The sequence below is a fragment of the Stigmatopora argus genome, chromosome 2 (genome assembly GCF_051989625.1).
Source record: "Stigmatopora argus isolate UIUO_Sarg chromosome 2, RoL_Sarg_1.0, whole genome shotgun sequence".
Lineage (NCBI taxonomy): Eukaryota > Metazoa > Chordata > Actinopteri > Syngnathiformes > Syngnathidae > Stigmatopora > Stigmatopora argus.
This window is the reverse complement of record NC_135388.1, coordinates 6,199,390-6,220,690: the sequence shown is the minus strand read 5'-3', so window position 1 is coordinate 6,220,690 and position 21,301 is coordinate 6,199,390. Positions and strand designations below refer to the sequence as shown.

At 40.1% G+C, this 21,301-nt stretch overlaps 1 protein-coding gene across 2 annotated transcripts; it reads right to left on the bottom strand.

Moving 5' to 3' along the window:
• Nucleotides 1-368: 368 nt before the first annotated feature.
• LOC144091060 (ubiquitin-conjugating enzyme E2 Q2-like) lies at nucleotides 369-10,479 on the bottom strand. 2 transcript variants are annotated; one of them, XR_013305600.1, is made up of 14 exons: nucleotides 9,754-10,479; nucleotides 8,782-8,886; nucleotides 8,037-8,159; nucleotides 7,893-7,946; nucleotides 7,250-7,390; nucleotides 6,878-6,962; nucleotides 6,098-6,158; nucleotides 5,938-6,028; nucleotides 5,800-5,858; nucleotides 5,678-5,726; nucleotides 5,486-5,581; nucleotides 4,650-4,716; nucleotides 990-1,124; nucleotides 369-579 (listed from the first exon to the last, which is right to left on the bottom strand). XR_013305600.1 is itself a non-coding variant. In XM_077623094.1 (13 exons), exons 1-13 carry the CDS (start codon nucleotides 9,910-9,912, stop codon nucleotides 3,754-3,756), a joined length of 1,122 nt encoding a protein of 373 aa, XP_077479220.1. In that variant the 5' UTR covers nucleotides 9,913-10,477; the 3' UTR covers nucleotides 1,398-3,753. The 2 variants fall into 2 exon arrangements, 1 of the variants encoding a protein (XP_077479220.1); XM_077623094.1 differs by lacking the exons at nucleotides 369-579; nucleotides 990-1,124 and adding an exon at nucleotides 1,398-3,785 and having other exon boundaries at nucleotides 9,754-10,477.
• Nucleotides 10,480-21,301: the final 10,822 nt, after the last annotated feature.

Sequence of the window (21,301 nt, the reverse complement as noted above, 5' to 3'; positions counted from 1 at the left end):
GAGAATCGCATGATCCTAAATTTACACTAACAAGGCTCGCAACATAGGCCACCATAAAAGAGTTTTAACACCAGGAAACACCTGCTGACGCAGCACTGGTTTAAAGGCTGTTTGGAAGAATTTACTATGCCAATGAAATTGCTGTAATCGCTCGTAGTAGGAGATAATGCTACACAGTACAAGCACTCGTGGAACAGACAAAACCTCAACCTTGAGATTTTGTTTAACTTGTAAATACTAGAAGTAGAAAAAAAACTAATGTGATGGTCATCTATGCCAGCATTTAGTCTAATCTTTCGTCCTAAAACCCAGGTGGGAAGGACTGGGGATTTAAAGATCGGAATCAAGTACGGCATTAAGACATCGCATCAGGTTTCTAAAGTTATGTTTTAAGTTGAATTATGCTAAATGCACAGAAATAAAAAAATGAAATGGACCAGTGAAGAGTGCCAAACAAAGAAACTATCTGTGCTTGGAGCTGTGTACATTGAGGCTTCCATGTGGACACTTAATCTCAGAGATGGACAGTCAGTCTTTCATCTGGGCCCCTTGAGGGCTTTAGTTTTATTTACGGTGTACCTGTAACAAATAAAGGACTCAAGATGGCCCCTAGACGCCTTCAAAACCACAATAACAACACACTACAAAAGTTAAACCAAAAAACACAAGAAAAGGTGTTTTTTTTTCCTGTCTCACCATTGCAGCATTGATTATTTACAAATTAGGTTGACAGTGCTCTCCTGCCCTCTTGTGGTCAAGAGTAACAAGCACCCAGAAACTACACTATGCACATAGGGGCAACTAATAATTGAAGAGATGGCTGAGTGATTGGGGCGATAGGATCACAATAGTGGTGTCTAGGGTTCGAGGCTAGGTCGGTCATTGTGTGGAGTTTGCATGTTCTCATAAATATTAGATATTTCTTCAATTACCTCAAAGATTTTAGGACTAAAGGACCAAAATATACGAATTTAAGAGGAGACAATTACCTGTTTCCATGGGATTGTAGATGTGTTGTATGTACTCTACAGAATACATATTGTAGAGGGAATTATTGTACAATCAATGTCTGAAACTTGAGACTATGTCAGCAGTATTTGTAATGGACCCACAGGAACGAGCCTCTGCAAAAGTTAGAAAGAATCTGATTAACAGTAAAGAACTTACTACTCTGCTCGTCTAAATTTTTTCAACACCGTGATGTTGCTTTCCATCTTACAGGTCAGTTTTGGGACCAGATCTTGTGTATGATGTAGTAAGCTGGTCATTTCAAAGACCCTCAACATTTAAGTCACAAAAAAATGTCTATGTGAAGACGACTAATTTTGGGGAACAAGACATCAAGTCATCATTAAAAGGTAAATCGTAGGCCAGGATTCAATGGAGAAGAGTGTAGATATATTTAATAATATTCTTTATTCATAAACTTGATGCAAGTTTACAAATTACTTTACATGGTCAAATTCACCCTTGCAATGGGGGTCACAAAACAAAACAAAAAACAAAAAGAAAAAAACAGAACCGAAAGCAAAGCATGCTGACCAGTGCATAACTTAACAAGCTGGGAGTTGGGGGGTAGGGGGGGCAATCGGTTTTTAGGGGAACGAAATCCTGCACTGGTTCCGACTTGGGATCAGTATTGGTCTTGGGGAAATGTCGGCCCCCACGGGGAGCTGCTTTCAGTGCACATTAGACTTGGGGTCAGCAATCATCGGAAAGGTAAAAGGTTAAGATATTGGGTTGGAACTTGTAACGAGATCGAAGCTGGTTCCACACATAGTGCAATGAAAACCCACTGCCAAGTGCCAAAAAAAAATGTGGCTTTGTGCATGTTGCCTTTGAACTGGAGCTGAGAAAGGTCATTGCATAAAAAAATCCAGAATGAGGTGCAAATTTTGCCTTGATTAGAGTTCGTGTGAAGCTGTTAAGAATGCTGTTAAAAGACTGACCTTGCCAATAAACATATTATTTCTCATAGAAAGGCTTCATTTTGCCTTGAGGAGTTGGGGTGTGATAACGTGACGGTGCAATAATCAGGGAGGATTTTGAAGATCCTTAACTACGTTTATGGGATGTATTCCTGAGTTTGCAAACCCTCTTACCCACCCTGCCCACAGGATGCCAGCGTGAACAAACAAGGACCGGCGTTTGATATTAAATATTCTTTTTCAGAAAGGAATGATTGAATTCTTCACAAATTATGTTCACACTTGACAGTTCGGTTTCCCGATTGGGTCTCCATGTCCATTTTTTTTTGCTGGCTTTCTCATTCCAAAGGGAAAATGTGAACAGAACTTGTGTCAAGCTTCCTATGCTGCCTTATAGAATGACCTAGTTAAAAACAACAGCAACACCAAAGAACACTCGTGATAGGAGTGTGTTAAATGGAACGAACACAGAACAGGAATCACTTGACGTCTGCGCAAAGGGGTTTCCGTGAACGTTGTAGTGAGGTGCGAAGGTTGGTTAGACTATTGCTGCGAGTTTAGGAAAACGAAACCAGGACAACTTGGAATGTCATTTCTCACCGCCGCCCCTAGATGTCCGCAAACACAGGAGTGGCATCGTAGCTTTGTGAGAACTAATCCGGGCGATTCATTGATTTGATGCATAGCCTTACTGAGGTTCATCCGGTTAGAGGAATGACAAAAAAAAAAGAGAATTCCCAGAACCCTCTGGAATGCCAATGACAGCTGTGATAAAAAAAGAAAAAGGTGCCATCAAACAAAAGGGGTCAATGGCCCCTTTTACAGTGCCCGTAAAACATCTCATTTATCGGCCCTGTAATCCCATCCCTGTGTCACTGCCCAGGATAAAGGCCATCGACTGCCAATTTTCCGGCCTTGGAGCCGTGATAGAAGTGGGATTCCACCTGCGTGCGAGGTATTCCGCAAATGTCGGAACGCAGTTTGCCAAATTTGAAACCCGATCGCTTCCCGGTAATTGTCCCATCTTCTATTGTGGTTCCAATGCAGGCAATTTGTGCCTGGCTTTCTGTGTAAAGGAGGCTATTGTCTCCTTGATTACAAATGAATCAAAAAAAAAAAAGATAGGGGGAACGGGTGGGGGCTCAGCAGTAGTCATTGGTCTTACATAAGATATGGCGTACTTAATTTCCTTATGGAAGAGTCTCCATTTTGCAACTTCATTCCACGATGGAAGCTGCTGTTGATAGTGGCGGCCCATTCAGCTGTAAATAGTCTCAGGGGCCGGGACGAGGTTACAGTATAAACATCCTCTCGCATAAACACACATTTACATGTTTACACGGCTAGCATTAAAATGGACGAGATGACAGCGCGAGCTGATGCTGTTCAATTTTTTGGGGGGGCGGGGTTTGTAATGCCTAACTCCAGGCCCAAGCTAACAAAGCAGAGTCTTGACCTGATGCCATCAGCCCAAAGACCAGCTGGTTTGTCATACATGGTACAGATGTTATTTGAGCATGTGGTCCGCAAACTGGTTTTGAAGCCATCACATTAAAAAGAGTCTTACAGTTGGGCGAGTCATTGGTATTCCACCAAGTCCACCATTTCCATTGGGAGATAAATATGTGTTTTCCAAAGCAGAGGCTGGTAGATTTGATAATGTGCTTGTTTCTGAATGGGGAATTTTGGCTTGGAGTTCACAAAAATGTTCAGAGAAGCGCAAAAAAGCCCCCACCCCCCCAAAAAAATACCCAAACAAAAAAAATAACCTTGGTTGCAAGGAAAACAAATCTAGAGCAAGAAAGAGAGTGAGGGGGGGTTATCTTTAGCCATCCTCTTTTGGGGGTGTGTACCATCCTGGAGGCAAAAAAAAGCAACAAGACATTCATTATATGAGCAGGTTTAGCTACCGAAGTGAGCGGAAAAGACAAAAGAGTCAGATTATTCTATCTCAAAAAATTATTTTGTCAAAACAGTCATTTTGCAGAAATAAAAGTAAAAAGTTGTAAAGAAACTTTCATTAATTCATGCGAAATGAAAAAGAAACGAAAGTTAGAATAGGAAAATCACTATAAAATTGAGATTAAAAGAAATTGCCATCCCCCCCAAAAAATCTGTAAGGAAATTCACAAAAATAGACCTAATAGTTTTTAAAGAAGTTATTTAAACGATAGGGACAACGTTTGCATTAATAAATTTGAGAAATGATTAAACAACTATAATTACATTATATGGATATCACATTGACATTTGCCAATCCATTCGAAACGGGATGAAAGACAGATGATATGCGCGGATATTATGTGACAGCAGCCACGCTTTCAAGGTTAGTCAAGTCAACCTAGCTTGTTGATAAAGCTCAAGTGGCCCCTTACAAAGATTATTTTATTCCTACAATGAAGAGTTCACTTCTGACAGCATTTTGGTACTGGCTTTTAGAATGTGAACACATTATAATTGCTCTTTTCTCATCCCCTATTTTGTTTTTCCCAACTAACAGACTCGAGTGTTATTTTGGTGCCAGACTTTCTAACGAGAGAATTCTCAGCCGTCTGTGCTGTGACTTAATGGGGGCGACCACTCGGCGGTACTTTTAATCATCCACCACGTCCATAACTATTTGACAAGCTGGTTTCTAAGAAGAATGGTTGCACTGTAACGTGTTTAAATGTTATGTGTCACAGAACTGCTTAAAATAAAAATAATAAAAGGAGAACCAACCGTTTTTTTCATGGATCTGGACCAGGGATTTGTAGGACAGCTGTGCTCTGGCTAGATTGTACTGGTTCTGCAAGGAGGGATGAAACATGTTCACACTGGTTATGGTAATAACACGAGTCACTTCAGACTTCGCTATGCAATTCCCAGCTGTAAAACTAGGAAAAATGAGAATGCTAAACAATTCCTTGGACCATAGTTATAGCCAATGTTCCCTCTAATTTTTTGTTTGTCTGGCCAGAAAGACAACCTCCCTGAGCACACAGAGTACCGGTGTGAGCAACATCATCATTGCTCACTATGGGCACACACCAGTATCACACCTGGCATAAGCAGGTGCATGTCTACTACACATAAATGATTTAGTAATAATAAAATGTAATGATTAATATCTATGAATGGGCGGCCCGGTGGATGAGTGGTTCGCGCGTCGTCCTCACAGCAAAAAAAAAAAAAAAAAAAAAAACTAATTGGGATTTTATTTTGTGCGCTCCATATGATTTGCTGTGCTTAGAAGACGAGTAGTGCGCAATTGCGCACGAGCGCAGCTTAGAGGGAACATTGGTTATAGCAACCCATCTATATCATTACTCTTCACTATGCTTCATGCAGACCTTTATTCATAGTTATTTACACTACAAAAATTGGTTGTTTGTGTTTATTTCTTCCCAGGCACTTCGTTTTAGTTGAGTTTTTGTTGCATCATGAACTATCTATCAACTGTCAATCGTCTGCAAAAGAACCACGCACCAATCATAAAAAACCCATTAGAACGAAAGTCTTTTGGATTCCATTCAATTTTTGCGGGAAAAGACTGTCAAAATTGAGCAAGCACTTACTTTATTGGCTCCAAACAGCACTCTGGCTTTTCCCTTGACTAAAGTGGCATTGATCTGCATGATAACAGACTCAATTGAATAGGCACTGCTCCAACCCTGTCCACAAGCATGCCACAGTACAGTTAGAAAGGCTTTTCATTCAACAAAAATACATATTTTTTACTTAAGACTTTTATCCAAAGAATAACTCACCTGTTTAGTGAGAAGCTCCATGCACAGAGCACCTCCTCCGAGAACGTAGCTAAAATGCACACAAGGCGTACCGTTTATACTAATCCAAGTAGTGGTTGAAAATGACATTTTGATGGACTCACCCCCCAGACAAAACAGGCGACACAACCCGCACAAATGGAGGGTCAAATGGGAAATTATCCTGAAAGGAAAGAAAACAGTAGATTCAAAGGACTTCCCTTTTGCTTGTAATTTTTTTCCAGAGACGTCCATTTGCTTACCTTATAGGAGAAGTTGAGTAAAATGTAATCCATTCCTTCCTTTTCCTTTAGGACTTGTAAGTCGCTGTGCAAGGGGCTGTCTGGATCAACACTGCGCCATAGAATTCATTAGTCGCTGCATTGCGAAACAAAGGCAAGCCGCATTAACTCTGTTACTCACGTTCGAAGTTTGACGTGCCATTCGTACAAGCTGTCGCTGACCAGCTCCACCGAGTAGATGCCTGTCGTACAAAACGAAAAAAAAACGTTATATTGAGCCGCTACGCTTTTTAAAACAAGTACATTCATTATTCCAATTTAAAAGGGTGCGGAATACTTTTTTCTTGCGCGTTTAATTTTAAAGTTAACTCTTAACTGGGATGTCTTTGGACAGCTTTAAGCACGCTGAAGTAGGACAGAACAACATGAGTCACACTCTTGCTTCAAGCATAGACTATAAAAGAAGTGGATAAAGCGATGGTGACATAAGCTATTGCGTTCTTCTGCTCCCATTTACGACCCACATTTTACTGGTCAGGGCTTTGGCATAACAGCTGCCATCTTTTCCTTTCAGGCATTCCTGAGGCCCGTATTTGTAGTATTTGGCCGGTGAGCGTTCTCTTGTCACTCTCTGGGGGAGAAACTGAATGCGCCGAACTGTGTAAAGATTCTGAGAAATTCCCCCCAAAAAACAAGTGGCCCCTCATCAATTTCTTTTTAAAAAGATGACAATTTAATTGGGATACAAAACAAATTAAGCACTCAGTACAGTTATGTAATTTGTACAGACACAATTTAACACAATGCAGCCCAATTCCAATTTTATGGAATTTAAGAGCGACCAGACAAAAGTTTAGTAAAATGAAGACTTTACAGACTGTTTAAGACCCTGCGGGAACACCTTCTAAACTCACTGTAATCTGTCGTGTGGTTCTGTGTTCCAGAGTGGAAAGGAGCCTACCTGTTTTGTAACTCTGAGACCTGTAGATCTCCCGGAGTTCCTTCATGAGGCGGTCGGAGGCTTGCACGGAACCAGACACAGCGCCCTGGAAGCAATTTGGCAAATCAATCAAGAATTATAAACAGTGTGCAAAAACCAGAAGTAGAAGGTAGATAAAATGACCACTGAATTCTAACTGGTGTAGAACTTAAAAATTAGTCTCTCTACACCCATTCCATCTTCAATGGTTGTATTACTTTTTCCACGACAAGCATGTGAGAAGACAAAGGTTGTGAAGTATTACTGCACTTCTCCCGACACAGTGACGCTTCCACAAGGCATTATTATCTGCCACATTGCCCAGCGATAACATGCGCTAAAGCAGTAACTCACATTCAAGTGGTCCTGCCTCTGGTTCTTCCGGATCTTCTCCAGGACGGCCAGATTCTCCTTCTCGATGCCATCGTCCTCAGACTTTTTGCCTTCGACAGGCTCCTCCTCTTTCATTTCATAATGGTCCAGGTCTTCTATGTCCTGGAGGCCACAAAACATAAATGAGTGATGCTTAAAACGTTCCGCAGCTTAATTATAACATTTGTCCAATTTTTTTGTCAGACATCCAAAAAATAGAATGATTTCTTATTTTTTGTGAACAATTATACATTCAAAACCGCCAGCATGTTTTTTTTTTACCCCTCTGCTTTAAAATATAGATCGACCGATTATCGGTGCCGATATTTGGCAACTTGCCTTTTTAAAAATTTATTAAAACTTGGTTATTTCGGCTCTGCCTAGTGTCTCATGTTCAAGTCTCACATACACGACCTGTCATGGCTGCTCGTTAAAGTATCTTTGATTTCTTGAACTTGTCAATAGTCTTGCCGCTACTATTCCTTCAATTTGGCGCCCTATGTTGGTAATGACACGCGACTCAGCTGCCCTACATCCGGCCTCGTTGCTGGGTGCAGTGCAACGCTTGCCTTCAGAAACTCAAAAACATTTTATAAACAGGAAGCGTTCTTGTCCAAACTGTTACCTCTCCCATCTCTTCCTCCTCCTCCTCTTCTGATGTAACCTCTTCTGTTCCATGCTAAACATACCATAGAAACAACAACAAAAAAGTAAGCAACCACAATGTTGCCAGATACATTTACAAGTTCAAACACAGCGCCATTTATACCTTTCGGTCCTGTCCGACAGGGCCGGCCGGGAGGGGTTGGTCCAGCATCTCCACATCTGGATGCTGGGGAAGGTTGTACAGCCGACAGAGGTCACAAATCAGCTTCTTCAACTGTTGTAACAGCTAGAGAAGACATATACACAGGCCTTATGAATACTGAACTTAAATGATTGAATAAGACAAACACACACGGACCATGTTTTTGAAAATAGAAGCTGTATGACTCAAAATTCACCACCTCAATTTGTTTCACTTTGAACAAATCGTTTTGGCCATGCTAAATTAATCACTTGGCGCATATTCCTTTTTCAACAACCAAAATGAACTGCAGAGATTAGCACATTTGTCAGACTCAACTCTGTTTGTGCCCCATTAGCAGATTAGCTGCCACATCTGCTTGTGTGCACATTCAAGGCTGTTTTGCTACACTGGGACGCTAATTTGGCATTATGGCCTTGCAACTTCAGCTATGTGAGCATTTGAGGGTTGATAAAATTGGATCTCGCTATTTAAGCTTCGCTAAATTAAATGGACTCAATCTAAAGTAATCCCTCGATTATCGCGGTTAATGTAGACCAGATATGGCCGAAGTAGGGTCACCACTATTTAAAAATGACAAAGCCTATGTCCGATTATTATATTATTTACAATTAATAAATGCTTGGGAAATTTTCTCTGTTGTAAAGTTAAACGATTACTGAAGCACAAATTATGTAAAAGAGTCTAATGTTAAGGTGATAATTACCAAGGTGCTTCCTCTTCTCACATCTTCCAGACGCTCCAAAACTTGTGCCAAGCTGGGGTCATCAGAGTCCACAAACCAAATAGGAGGTGTAGATGGATACGACTCCTGAACACCAATAAAATAAAGCAAATACAATGCAAGCTTTAAAAATAAACAATATCCAAGGGAGGAACCTGAAATGATGTCCCTGAAATGTTTAGTTCCACTTTTGCCCAAGATAACTATCATCAAAACAAAAAGTGACAACATAAGCAAAAAAAAATACATAAATTGAAGAAAACCCTACAAAAACCTAGGAAACTGGTGCATCCTGGTTCTAACTTAAGCTGCGCAGTGATCGTAAAGGATCAGTGAATAAACCAAATACTCTACATCACTAAATTAACCTTTATGAGATCATCATGAGAAATTGTTCTAAGCTGTTCACTTGACCGGTCTGTCAAGTTGTTTCCAGTAAAAAGATATTATTACAGCACTAACAATCTATACATCTTCGTTCATTTGTACATTCCTGTGACATACTGAAGGAGAAATAAAATGTTTACCCTTAACACCATTTCTTCATCATTTTTTTAGGCGTGAGGCGTTATTAAATCAGATTTCCAATGTTATGTTTTATGCCTCGATTGAATATTTAATCAAAAAGGAGCTGACGCAGGTGACAGCCTATCCGTAGTTCCGTTTCATTTTAAATGTAGTTTATAAATGTTTGTAACGTTTAATTTCTGCTGTTTTCGCATAAAACGAATAAGGGATTCGTCAATTGGCAGCTTCACTTGTATATTACAATAATCAAGAATAAATTAAATTGAGAAATTGAGGAATTAAGTAGGTTCTATTTAGTTTACTAGCTATTTCCCTGCGTGGTAAAGGCACATAGCGTCAGCTACTTAACTAGCAATTTATTCGGCTAAAGGTTAGCTTCCCTGCTAACCACCTTATAAACATGTCAAACGCCATTGCCGTACACACCGTAATGTTACAGTGGATAATGAGCAGTTTCTCCCCGGTTACGTTAAACTGACAGCTCAGCTCGTCGGGTTTCCAGTCGATTATCCGGAATCGTTCGTGGTTTGGGTCGAAAATGGACTCCAAAAACTTCAGTTCGGCCTTCAGCCCCGACACCGACATCCTCCACGCATCTCCGGCCGGGCCGCTTGGGGAGGGGGAGAAGAAGCGGGGGCTTGAGGCTCCAAGCTAACTCAAGCTACGAGATTAAATAAAATCAATTCAATTTAAATTATATATCTGTAAATTTTCCGAGTCAAACAGTGAGTCGCTTTAGTTCCCCCGCGTGAGTCCAAAGAAGCCAGTGCCTTCTGTAGAAAGCGTCCGGTTCAAGTTAATCACGATCGGGTATGTTTTCAGCGACGTAGCTGCTAAAGTTAGCACTTAGCACGTCAGCATGCTAGTCCGCTGTTGTTGTCTTTCCGTCTATTGTTGTTGCCCTCTCCTGGTGACAACTGTCCTAAAAGGCAGCCAAGCGGCGTCCGCTCATTTCGTCCGCCCGCACCCATGGCACGTCGCCCTCGTTAGTCATCCAAGCGTCGGGCTAGCACACGGTTTGACCTGCTACCCTGCTGTGGGTGGAAATAATCCGCCGGAGGAGGGACACTGTTTTTCATCCCGGTTCATCTACTGTTAGTGTAGTTGGCCTCTCTGTTGGGGTTTAAAGATGGCGTCCCGCAATACCATCGTTCCCGCAACATCCCACAATGCACCGCGCCCTCATTTTGGGGGAAATAATAATAATAACAATAATAATAAAAACTTACAAGAACAACTTACAAGTGTCGCCTACATGAACCAAACCGTGATGAGATACAACTAAGATGAATAAAAAGAGAAATGTAAAATAGCACCTTAAAGTTTTTCTACATGTTTATTTTGACAATAGACATCCAAATTATTTAAAGTGGAAGGATTGGCTGTCAATACTTATGTTTCTATGCAATCGACAGAACAAGAGGTCAAATGCATTTTGAAAAACATGAGAGCAAGCTCATTTATTTAGAAAGTTTTACACATTTGATGTGACCTGTGAAAACATCTCATTGCAAATGGTGCCATATTCAAAATAAACCATTATCAATTACATTCAAACTGGTTTTAAAAAAGGATTCGGTGGAAGCCTGTCACTACCAAGAATTAGCTGCTCCTCTAAAGTTGGTGAAACAGATGAAAAATGATCATAGCAAAGGCAACGCCCGCAACATTGAAGGAGCAGCTGGAATTTCTCACAAGCACTTGCATTTTAGTACAAGTGACAACAAGCTACAGTCATCATGATAACATATCTCTGGGCCAAAGGGTAGATTGGGAGGTAATCTCATCTCATCTCATTTTCTGAACCGCTTCATCCTCACTAGGATCACGGGGGCTGTTGGAGCCTATCCCAGTTGACTTCGGGCTAGAGGCACGGGACATCCTGAATTGGTGGCCAGCCAATCGCAGGGCACAAGGAAACAAACAACCATTCACGCTCACACTCACACCTAGGGGCAATTTATTGGATTGGACTGGATTGGATAAATTTATTCATCCCGTATTCGGGAAATTTCATTGTGGCAGTAGCAAGAGGGTGATTAGACAGAACAACAAAGCAAAAGCACAAAGTACAAAGCAAATCAAAGTAAATGGCATCATTGAGAATCACCAAATAAAATCATTAAGACAGAAAAGCAGCAAAAACACAAAACGAGCAAGAGTGGACGGAGCTACCGCCACCGGCTGCCACTTGAACGGCGGCATCTTGGTTGCGGTAGCTAAAAGTGAGAATGAGAGTAGAGTGTCCAATCAGCCTACCATGCATGTCTTTGGAATGTGGGAGGAAACCGGAGTACCTGGAGAAAACCCACGCAGGCCCAGGGAGAACATGCAAGCTCCACACAGGTGGACCGACCTGGATTTGAACCCAGTTCTCCCACTGTGAGGCCGACGCGCTATCCACTCAACAGCCGGCCCGCCCCTTGTGAGGCAATGATAAAAATCAAATTACTATGTCAGGGAAAGCCTACTAGAACAGATTATATAACTTGATTTGGAGAGGTGACTGGACAGGAATTTACATTTTAAAGTTGTATTAATGCAAGCGTTCCAATAGAGGGCAGCGTTTTATCTAGCAAGAAAGATTTTGTTGCTGTTGTTGAATAATGGTCTGCCTAAAATATTTAAAATGTTTTTAATACTTTGAATTAAATTAATTAATTTTCAAATTATTGTTGTAGATGTTCATTTTAGTATTTTTTATGATTATTTTAAATTATGATTTGTGTGCCTAAAATATTTAAAATGTTTTTAATACTTTGAATTAAATTAATTAATTTTCAAATTATTGTTGTAGATGTTCATTTTAGTATTTTTTATGATTATTTTAAATTATGATTTGTGTTGCTGTTGTAATTATGTGATTTGGAAAAACAGTACTAGTTTTGACTCCTCTTTTTAGTTCAGGGCATATTTATTTTAAACTTTATTCCCTCCTTTCTATGATGCAAATGATTTTTTTTAAATTATTGGAATGTTTTTGTTCTTCAGCCAGTAACTGAATGTTGTTTTTCTACTTTATAAAGTTCAACATAAACCTCTTAAAGATGGAATTATATCAACCATGTGCTCACTTGGTTACAGTACATACTTGTCATGTCCACTACTATATTTTTTGCATTGTTAAATGAAGTAAATGTAATGGCCCAAAGTGGTTTATTCATGTCGGTGGTGAAAAATGTAGCTGGCATGCACTTTGTCATGTGGAGGCTCTTTTGTACGCACTCATAAAGAAGCAGATTGCTGTTGTCTTCACTGATTTATCCCAGACTTTTGTTCCCTACATCAGCGTCATCCAAAAAGTTAATTAAAAGCCTGCTTCGTCGCCTCTTTCTATCTCCACAAATCATTCCCCCTCATTCATAACCTTTACGGTTTCATCATAGATGATGGCCGACATGTCGGGAAGTCCACGACATAAAATGTAAACGCATGAATGGTAATTTATTATAATCTGTAATGCTGCTCAAATCTGTTTTTGAATTTGCAAATGGCGACAAAAGTGAGTAGGCTAGCTGCCTCATAGTTTAATAGTTTAACTCTTTATGGGAAAACCTTGAGTAGTTTTCACCTACTTAGAAACAACTGATAAATATTTACCACAACTAAAACACATTTTGCATTCTGATATGCTTTCGCTGCATAATGCTAACGAACATAAAACTAAAAATCAGTAGCGAGCTGTCAGGGCCTTCAAGGTCTTCTCTGCTGGCCTAAGAAATATCTGAATCATATATTAGATTTTGTCCATCAATACTTATTAAATAATTCCAAATTTTCTGTTAGCTTCCTTTCATTGCTTTTCCCCCTGGTTGCACTGCTTCCAGATGTGTGTTTTCATATTGAAGCATTTAACCAATCACATTTCAGCCATTATTTGTTGCCAGGGTCAGAAATCTGTCTCAAGGCCTTCAAAATCAGTTCTGCAGCCTCTGCTGCATTAAACAAGCGTCGATAAGACTGTTGCTTTAACCAATCAGATTTCGAGTTGGCAACACCACAGGCGTAGGGATACGTCATTGGCCTCTCGCAGGCGTAGGGATATGTCATCGCTTTCACCAACTATGATTGGCTAGTCATAGAGTGGATTAGCCAGAGCTACCAAACTGTATCTGGAGCGAGCTGCACAAGCAAATATATTGTTGTGTTTATTTAAAGCCATTTTCAAGACGGACTATGCCAGAAATACGACAGGACAGGCTCGACTTTCAGCATTAGCTTCGATGGCGATAGAAAAGAAGGAGGAAAGAAAGGAGGATGGATATTGTGTAAAGTTAAAAAGGATTTTTGGTGAGTAAAATATGGCTATATTCCTAAATAATATTTCAATTGTATGAGGTTATTATTGATATTTTTTATGTGTCGCAGCTGTAACTGCAGTAGAGGTTTTATAGCCATAAAATAGTTTTTGAGGGTTGGATTGATTCCGATAGAAGGCGCTACTAGAAGATGCACGGACCGCCACTGCTAAAAATATAGCATGTGTCTCAACAGCCTACCCTGCATGTTTTTGGGATGTGGGAGGAAACCGGAGTACCAAGAGAAAACCCACGCAAGCCCGGGGAGAACATGCAAACTCCACACAGTGAGGACCGACCTGGGATCGAACCCACGACCCCAGAACTGTGAGGCTGACGCGCTAACCACTCGTCAGCCACATTTAATCTTTGTATTGCACCAAAAAAGGGTGTGGGGCGGTCCAGATGTTCATATGCGATAAAATGTACATTCTACTGTACCAGTGTATCCATTGTGGATGGGTTTCAGCATCTGTGCTATGAAAACGTGGCAGAGTGTCAAGTCATCAAGTTTTGTGACCGGAACATTTATAACTCACGTCGTCAAGTGTTGCTCGCCGCTAGATGCTTAGCTTCGGATCACTAAATGTCAATCCCTCACGCACGTGCTGCTGATTCACCAAATCCAGCAAGGCACTCTGTCAAGCGGCGACAGCACCCCTCCGATTCTTTCAATTTGTTCATTCAAACACATAATATGAAAGCCTATTACTAAAAAAAACATAGAAAAAAATGGAAATGACATAGTAAGTTGTATTGCAATGTACAGTCTATTAGGTAAAAAAAAACATAAATTGAAATGCTTTACTTAAATACTCTGAATTATAAAGTATAGTACGAATAGTATGCATTTAGTAAAAAGACAAAAAAAAACAGCGCCGGTCAATGCGCGATGTGTCTTAGTCAGTTTTAGTGTTTCTCCAATGAGTCCGCGAAGGGCCATTAGGGGCACAAGCTGCGTAAATGTCACCTTGAGTTGCAGCAACATCACCACAAAGTGTCTCTCTGATCTATTTACATTGTCACTTCCTCGCATTATTGCGCCCATGCCTCACAGTGTCCGTGATCTCCGACAGGAACATGCTAGTTCACACTTGATGCTTAACTTCCCATTTTCCTGTTTGTAATGGTGTTCACGCATAGGTACTGGTGAACAAATACTATTATGTAAAGGGAGTTAGTGAGCATTTGATGGCATATTGACATTTTAAATGTTAAACGACACACACACTTGAATATATTATCATCTTTTTATTTTATAAATTTTTTTCCTGTGTGTGGTTCCAGTTTTTGTCCAACTTTACAACATCTTTTTGAGTCTGTATCCATTTTAGCTACCGCAACCAAGATGGCACCGTTCAAGTGGCAGCCGGCGGCGGTAGCTCCGTCCACTCTTGCTCGTTTTGTGTTTTTGCTGCTTTTCTGTCTTAATGATTTGATTTGGTGATTCTTAATGATCCCATTTACTTTGATTTTCTTTGTACTTTGTGCTTTTGCTTTGTTGTTCTGCTACTGTCACAATGAAATTTCTCGAATACGGGATGAATAAAGTTATCCAATCCAATAACAAACTGTATAATCTTGGCCCTCCACCTTTTTGTTCCCCCAATAAATAGAATAGCAGTGCTCTCAAACTGGGCATCTTCCAGCTGAAAAAAAGCTACATTCATTTCATGCATGGTCCTTTTAGGCAAGTTAGGTATAAATAAGCCTGACTTCAAACCAAACAGCAATGTTAGCAAATCTATTGTTTTTCCACCCAAATGAAAAACAGATTTTTTTTAGCCGTAGATCATCCATTGAATTAAAACTATAGCAGCCAAGACACACAAAAGAGCTTCTTACCATGTTGGCCTTTTGAAACAAGCGACAGCAATCAGCCAGCAGGGCAACTTGTCTCATTCGCGTCAATAATGAAAAGTCCCGGGAGAACACCGATTAGCCAATTAATAGCCGTGTAGTCAGTGTGTCACTTGGAGACGGGGCGGCGTGTCATATTATATGAGTGGAAGAGGATGGATGTTCTGATTTGATACCAGGAAATACACAATAGACACAGGTAACCTGACCTTCTGAATTGAATTAATGCTTTCCTCACTCTCAATGAATGAGTGAAGGCGGGTGGGTGTACATTACTGGCCATCCCCAGACAAAGACATCATGTAATTACCCATATTACACTGAGACTTGAAGCATATTAAATATGGTTGCTTCCAGAGCTCTGCTGAACAGAGATTGTTGATGATGTCACTACCCGATCAGATTTAAGAATGACATAGTGTGATTGACACGGCAACCTTCAGCTCCGGGCTTTGCAGATCTAATCAATGCTTATAAGTGGTGGACATGGAAATGAGCCACCTGGATCTGCATTCTGCAGGGTTTGGAGATGGGCTGTGTCAGATGGGGATGATGCTTTCGAAGCACTAAAACAGTTGCAATCAAATTACGTGCAAGGATTGGCATGACTGCAAATACAGCAGAGCCTCGACAGTCGTTTTTCTTTGGATTTTTTCCCAATTTGCACGTCACGTAAAAGTATGGTGTACACACGGTGTACCTCTCCTTGCAACCAAAGTTTGACGAGATAGCATCTGAACTGGGTCTCTGTGTGTTTATGTATTTGTATGTTAATTTCAGAGTCTGCTGTCGTCAAGCTGAAATTCACCGAAGGACGGATGGACCAAATCAATCCTCTCAAACCCACAGGGGTCCCCAGAGTCCCTGGCTTCAGCGTGGGGATCAGATGGCGAAATGACTGATGGCTACATCGAACGTTAAAATGACGTTGGGCTGAAATAATCAGTAAACATCCACAATCGGTGTCAAGGGCTTGAAGTGTAACAGATTGGATGAGATGTCGCATTTTCCCACATGGAAATACGGTCATCCATCAATTAGCCGGAAGCCAATACCCCAATCATGTTTATTTTTACTTGTCACTCAATATAATGTAGATTGATGATTCCATGTGAGCCTTACAGATTGCATAAATACATTGTTTCCAGCCAGAAACAGAGTTTGAGGTGTTTGGTTAGTGCATAGATCACATGTGTCAAAGTGGCGGCCCGGGGGCCAAATCTGGCCCGCCGCATCATTTTGTGTGGCCCGGGAAAGTAAATCATGAGTGCCGACTTTCTGTTTTAGGATCAAATTAAAATGAATAGTATAGATGTATATTAAATTTCCTGATTTTCCCCCTTTTAAATCAATGATTGTAATTTTGTAACCATTTTTTCTGTGTTTTTAGTTCAAAAATCATTTTGTAGAATCTAAAAATATATATATAAAAAATCTAAAATAAACATTGTTTTAGCTCTATAAAAAAACGGAATATTCCGGGCTTTTAATCCAGTTCTTTTAATCCATTTATAAAAAAAAAATCTAAATATCATATCTAAAATGGTCTGGCCCACATGAAATCAAGTTGACGTTAAAGCGGCCCGCGAACCAACCCGAGTCTGACACCCCTGGCATAGATGATTTAAAATTTTAGTGGGTAAGTAATTATTTCTGCTAATTAAAAAAACAACAACAACAACACCTGGCATCCAAATAGGTGGGCGTTGAATTGTGGGTCATGTAGGCTAAAATAGTAGCATTTTACAAAGTTGGCCTAAATGATCCAAAATGTCCAAAAATGATCTAAATATATATTTTAAATTATGAATCTGAATTGTATTCTTTTTACCTTACATTTATTTTTATGAATGCATTAAAATATGAAATAAAATTAATTTTCTCTTTTTATTTTAGTGTCCTCAATCAATTCATTTAAACAAATGCCCTTGTTTCAGTCCCAATCAGTCAAATGTGTGGGTTATAAAAATAAAAAATTCAACGATATTCCCACGGCTCAAAGTACCCATGCCTCACAATTGTACGAGTATGTTTTTCTTGCATTTTCCTCAAACTTCTGAACTTCTTGTGCGCTGTTGGCAGAATGTCAGTGTAAAAGAACCTCCTGTTTTTTTTGCAGTTCTTTTTCTTAGGCTTATTTGACAAGTCTGCAAGTGTGTGACTTGATTTCTCCGAGCAAGATGTCGTCCCGGTGAGATAGAGGTTAGTAAGCGGTCCACGCACAGGTAGAGCCAAATTGGATATGTCACCGCACCCGACAATCCAGATGGTGAGTTGCTCCCCTTGAGAGGTTGATTTTTTTCTTTCTTCTTGCCCTCTCTGCTGTGATCTCAGCCACTGGTGGAAAATGTTCATCACCCACACACTGCTTCGCAGCACAGTCGCCATATGTCTCCAACTTTTCTCATTCTGTTCTTCCCTATTCTACACTCGCTACCTCCTCCAAGGACTATGTTAGTTTCAGAATACTGTAAAGAAGGTTGCTATTCACATTATATTTGTATTGAGATGGGCATTGAAAAAGAAGACTTAAGTTAACAAAAAAAATCCTAGATAATGCTAATATTCCATCTAATGTAGTTTTTTTAAATTTATAATACGAGCTCAAGATTTCTTTGATGGCTTAAATTGCTATATGGCAGCTCACACTTACACATCCATCGATGACGTAGTAGACAAAGCAACATGACATATATTCTCTTATCTATTTGCTTTTAAATTAGGGTTTCTTTCCCCATTGTCAGCCCCACCCCCCTTCCCCGTAATCCAAGGGTGTCAAACTCGGGTTGATTCGCGGGACACATTAACATCAACTTGATTTAATGCAGGCCAGACCATTTTAGATATAATATTTTGATTTGTTTTTAATAAATGGATTAAAAGAACTGGATTAAAAGCCCTGAATATTCAGTTTTTTTATAGATCTAAAACAATGTTTATTTTAGCTTTTTTATATATATTTTTAGATTTTACAAAACGATTTTTCAACTAAAAACACAGAAAAAACTGATTAAAAAAATTACAATTATTGATTTAAACTGGGGAAAATCAGGAAATTTTATATACATCTATACTCTTCATTTTAATTTGATCCTAAAACAGAAAGTCAGCACTCACGATTTACTTTCCCGGGCCACACAAAATGATGCGGTGGGCCAGATTTGGCCCCCGGGCCGCCACTTTGACACATGTGCCGTAATCCATGTAAACAATTTTGGCATTATGGGAGTGATGCGCTCATTTACGGGACTCTTACAGAAGCCTCATGTTGCCTCCAGCCACTCACTGTTACAAAGTAAATAGACTGTGCTTTGAATGTGATTAGGGAGCCCGCTGACTTGGTTAAATCGCATGAGCAACAACAGATCCCTCGGAACTCCGAGGCTACATGAGATAACCTTCATCCGATTACAAGGCCTGAGCAAAATCCATTTTTCTATTACACGCAGACTTTTAAAAATACACGACTTTGCCAAGAGAAAACGACCAGCAACCTGCTTTATTTCTATCCACTTTATATATTATGGTTCTGATCTTTATGAAAGCATCACACAGGTGGTCTCTCTTTGTCTAGGATGAAAAAAATCTACTCCTCCGTGTTCATCCATCTACATTTCCCTCCAAATGTATTGCAATAGTGCATCCATTTTTCTTAGTTGTTTACTGAAAATATTTGGTGATTTATCAATCATTTATTCTCATTTATTTTGCCAGTGCGATTGAGTCTATCTCAAATTATTCACCGTTCACAGTAATATTGACTGCTATGGACATTAACAGTGTGAGGTGTATTAATATCCCTTTAATCTACAAACATTACCGTCATGAACGGGATTTAATAACCACTTTAATAAATATATTGAAGCTCTGTGATGTGATAGACTAACTTATATGTGTTTGATTTCCTTTAGGGCAAAAAAAATGGTTCTAAATAATGAATCAATCGGACAACTTGATTGACAAGAGCCGTCAATAATTTTGCATGAAGGCCAGGTTGTGAGAAGCGCGAGACCTTGGAGCACTCCAGGTAATGAACTGTCTGCGTGATATAGTATGTATGGTGGTGGTGCTGGGGGTGATGGTGGGGGGCTCTGTAGTGTTTTAACTCGGTAGTGCGACGGCAGCATTTCTGCCAGTTCACTTGAATCAAACTTACTTGTGGCTCACTTACTTTACAAGATGAAGTTTGTCGTTAGAATCACTTACCAAGCGGCAGCGACCTGTTGACTTGCCACTCAGAAATGGGATTAGTTTATCCAGCAACTGATGATGGGTAGAATTCTTCCTCCTTGTGCGAGCTCTCTTCAGTGCATTCCTGCATTCCAAAAAGAGGCACGGTAGGTTAATTGGTCACTGGAGCCTATCCAGCTGACATTGAGTGAAGGCAGCCTTCATGTAGGCTTTGTCGCCAGTCAATCACAAAGCACATAATAGAGATTGACGAGAAGTCACAGTAGGTGGCCCGGCGGACGAGTGGTTAACGCGTCGGCCTCACAGTTCTGGAGTCGTGGGTTCCATACCAGATCGGTCCTCACTGCGTTGAGTTTGCATGTTCCCCGGGTACTCTGGTTTCCTTCCACATACCAAAAACATGCGTGGAAGGCGAATCTGATTAAATGAAAACAAGAAGTCACACTCACATTTACTGTCAGGAGCGGCTCGTTTGTCCTTCCTGGCTTGCCGTTAGGTTAGAGCAGCTGCAAGTGATCCTTGATTACTTCCTGATGTGTGTATTTAAGCACCACGGAAGTGGTTAGCATTCTCAGATCGTCCTGCGTGACACTGCATACATCGCCGCAAAGGTTCAGTTCTCCCTGCTCCGGTTTTGTTTCATTTTGGGATGTACAAGTCCTTGATATTTTGTAAAGCTTTTGAGTCATTAAAGTTACTGTCATGAGCTCAGTTCGTCTCGCCTCCTCCTGCTTCCCCGCTACTGGGTCCAAATCCCTCCGATCGCGCCACGACGTCTCGACGCCATCGTAACATTTACTCTGTCACTCAATGGAAATTGAAGCCACACAGGCTTGTACAAAAGTCAGTTAAATGTGTAGTGCTACTGCACTACAACATTGAACATGAATGTGAAATAGAATACTATGAAAATAGATGAAGTATAATAAAAATATTAAACTCTATTTTTAATTACAGGTTATTAAAAATATTACATTGAAAACAGAGTAAAACTATAACTAAATTACAAAAGCACAAGAGTTGTTTTAAAGCTACATATCGAGATATTTATTCTATTTATTAATATAAATATTTTTAAACATAAAACACAGCTTATGAAAATGTAGAATTTATCTGTATCAATTAGTATATCAAAATTACTATACCATTGAATCAAGACATCATTTTAATCACTTTTTTTTTGCCAAAAAGGCGTTTTGGTGGGGTATTTCATTAGAGACCACTCAATAGTTTTATTATTTTTATGAACCCATCATTTCCTACATCAATGGCATTGAACATGACATATTAGTCTGTGCCATAGTAGACATCAATGGCATTGATGTAGGAAATGATGGGTTCATAAAAATAATAAAACTATTGAGTGGTCTCTAATGAAATACCCCACCAAAAAGCCTTTTTGTTAAAAAAAAAAGGTGATTAAAATGATGTCTTGGACTGCATAGCGAAGACCTACACGCACGAAGAAGTTGTACTTAGCCTAGAAATACCACTAAATAGTGTGTGTGCACTGCGTAGAATGAGCTCCCCAGCCTAAATTGAAGCTGGGCAGGTCTTGGAGGCACACAATCCGAATGAGACGCCTCAAGAGCGGACACGCCGACTGCGCCGAGCGCCCCCCACCA

Coding starts and splice junctions, on each gene's coding strand:
- LOC144091060 (XM_077623094.1), bottom strand. CDS start 9,912: ATGTCGGTGTCGGGGCTGAAGGCCGAACTGAAGTTTTTGGAGTCCATT. Junction 6,963..7,249: donor AGAGGCAGGACCACTTGAAT/GTGAGTTACTGC, acceptor AATTGCTTCCAG/GGCGCTGTGTCTGGTTCCGT. Junction 5,727..5,799: donor TCGCCTGTTTTGTCTGGGGG/GTGAGTCCATCA, acceptor TGTGCATTTTAG/CTACGTTCTCGGAGGAGGTG.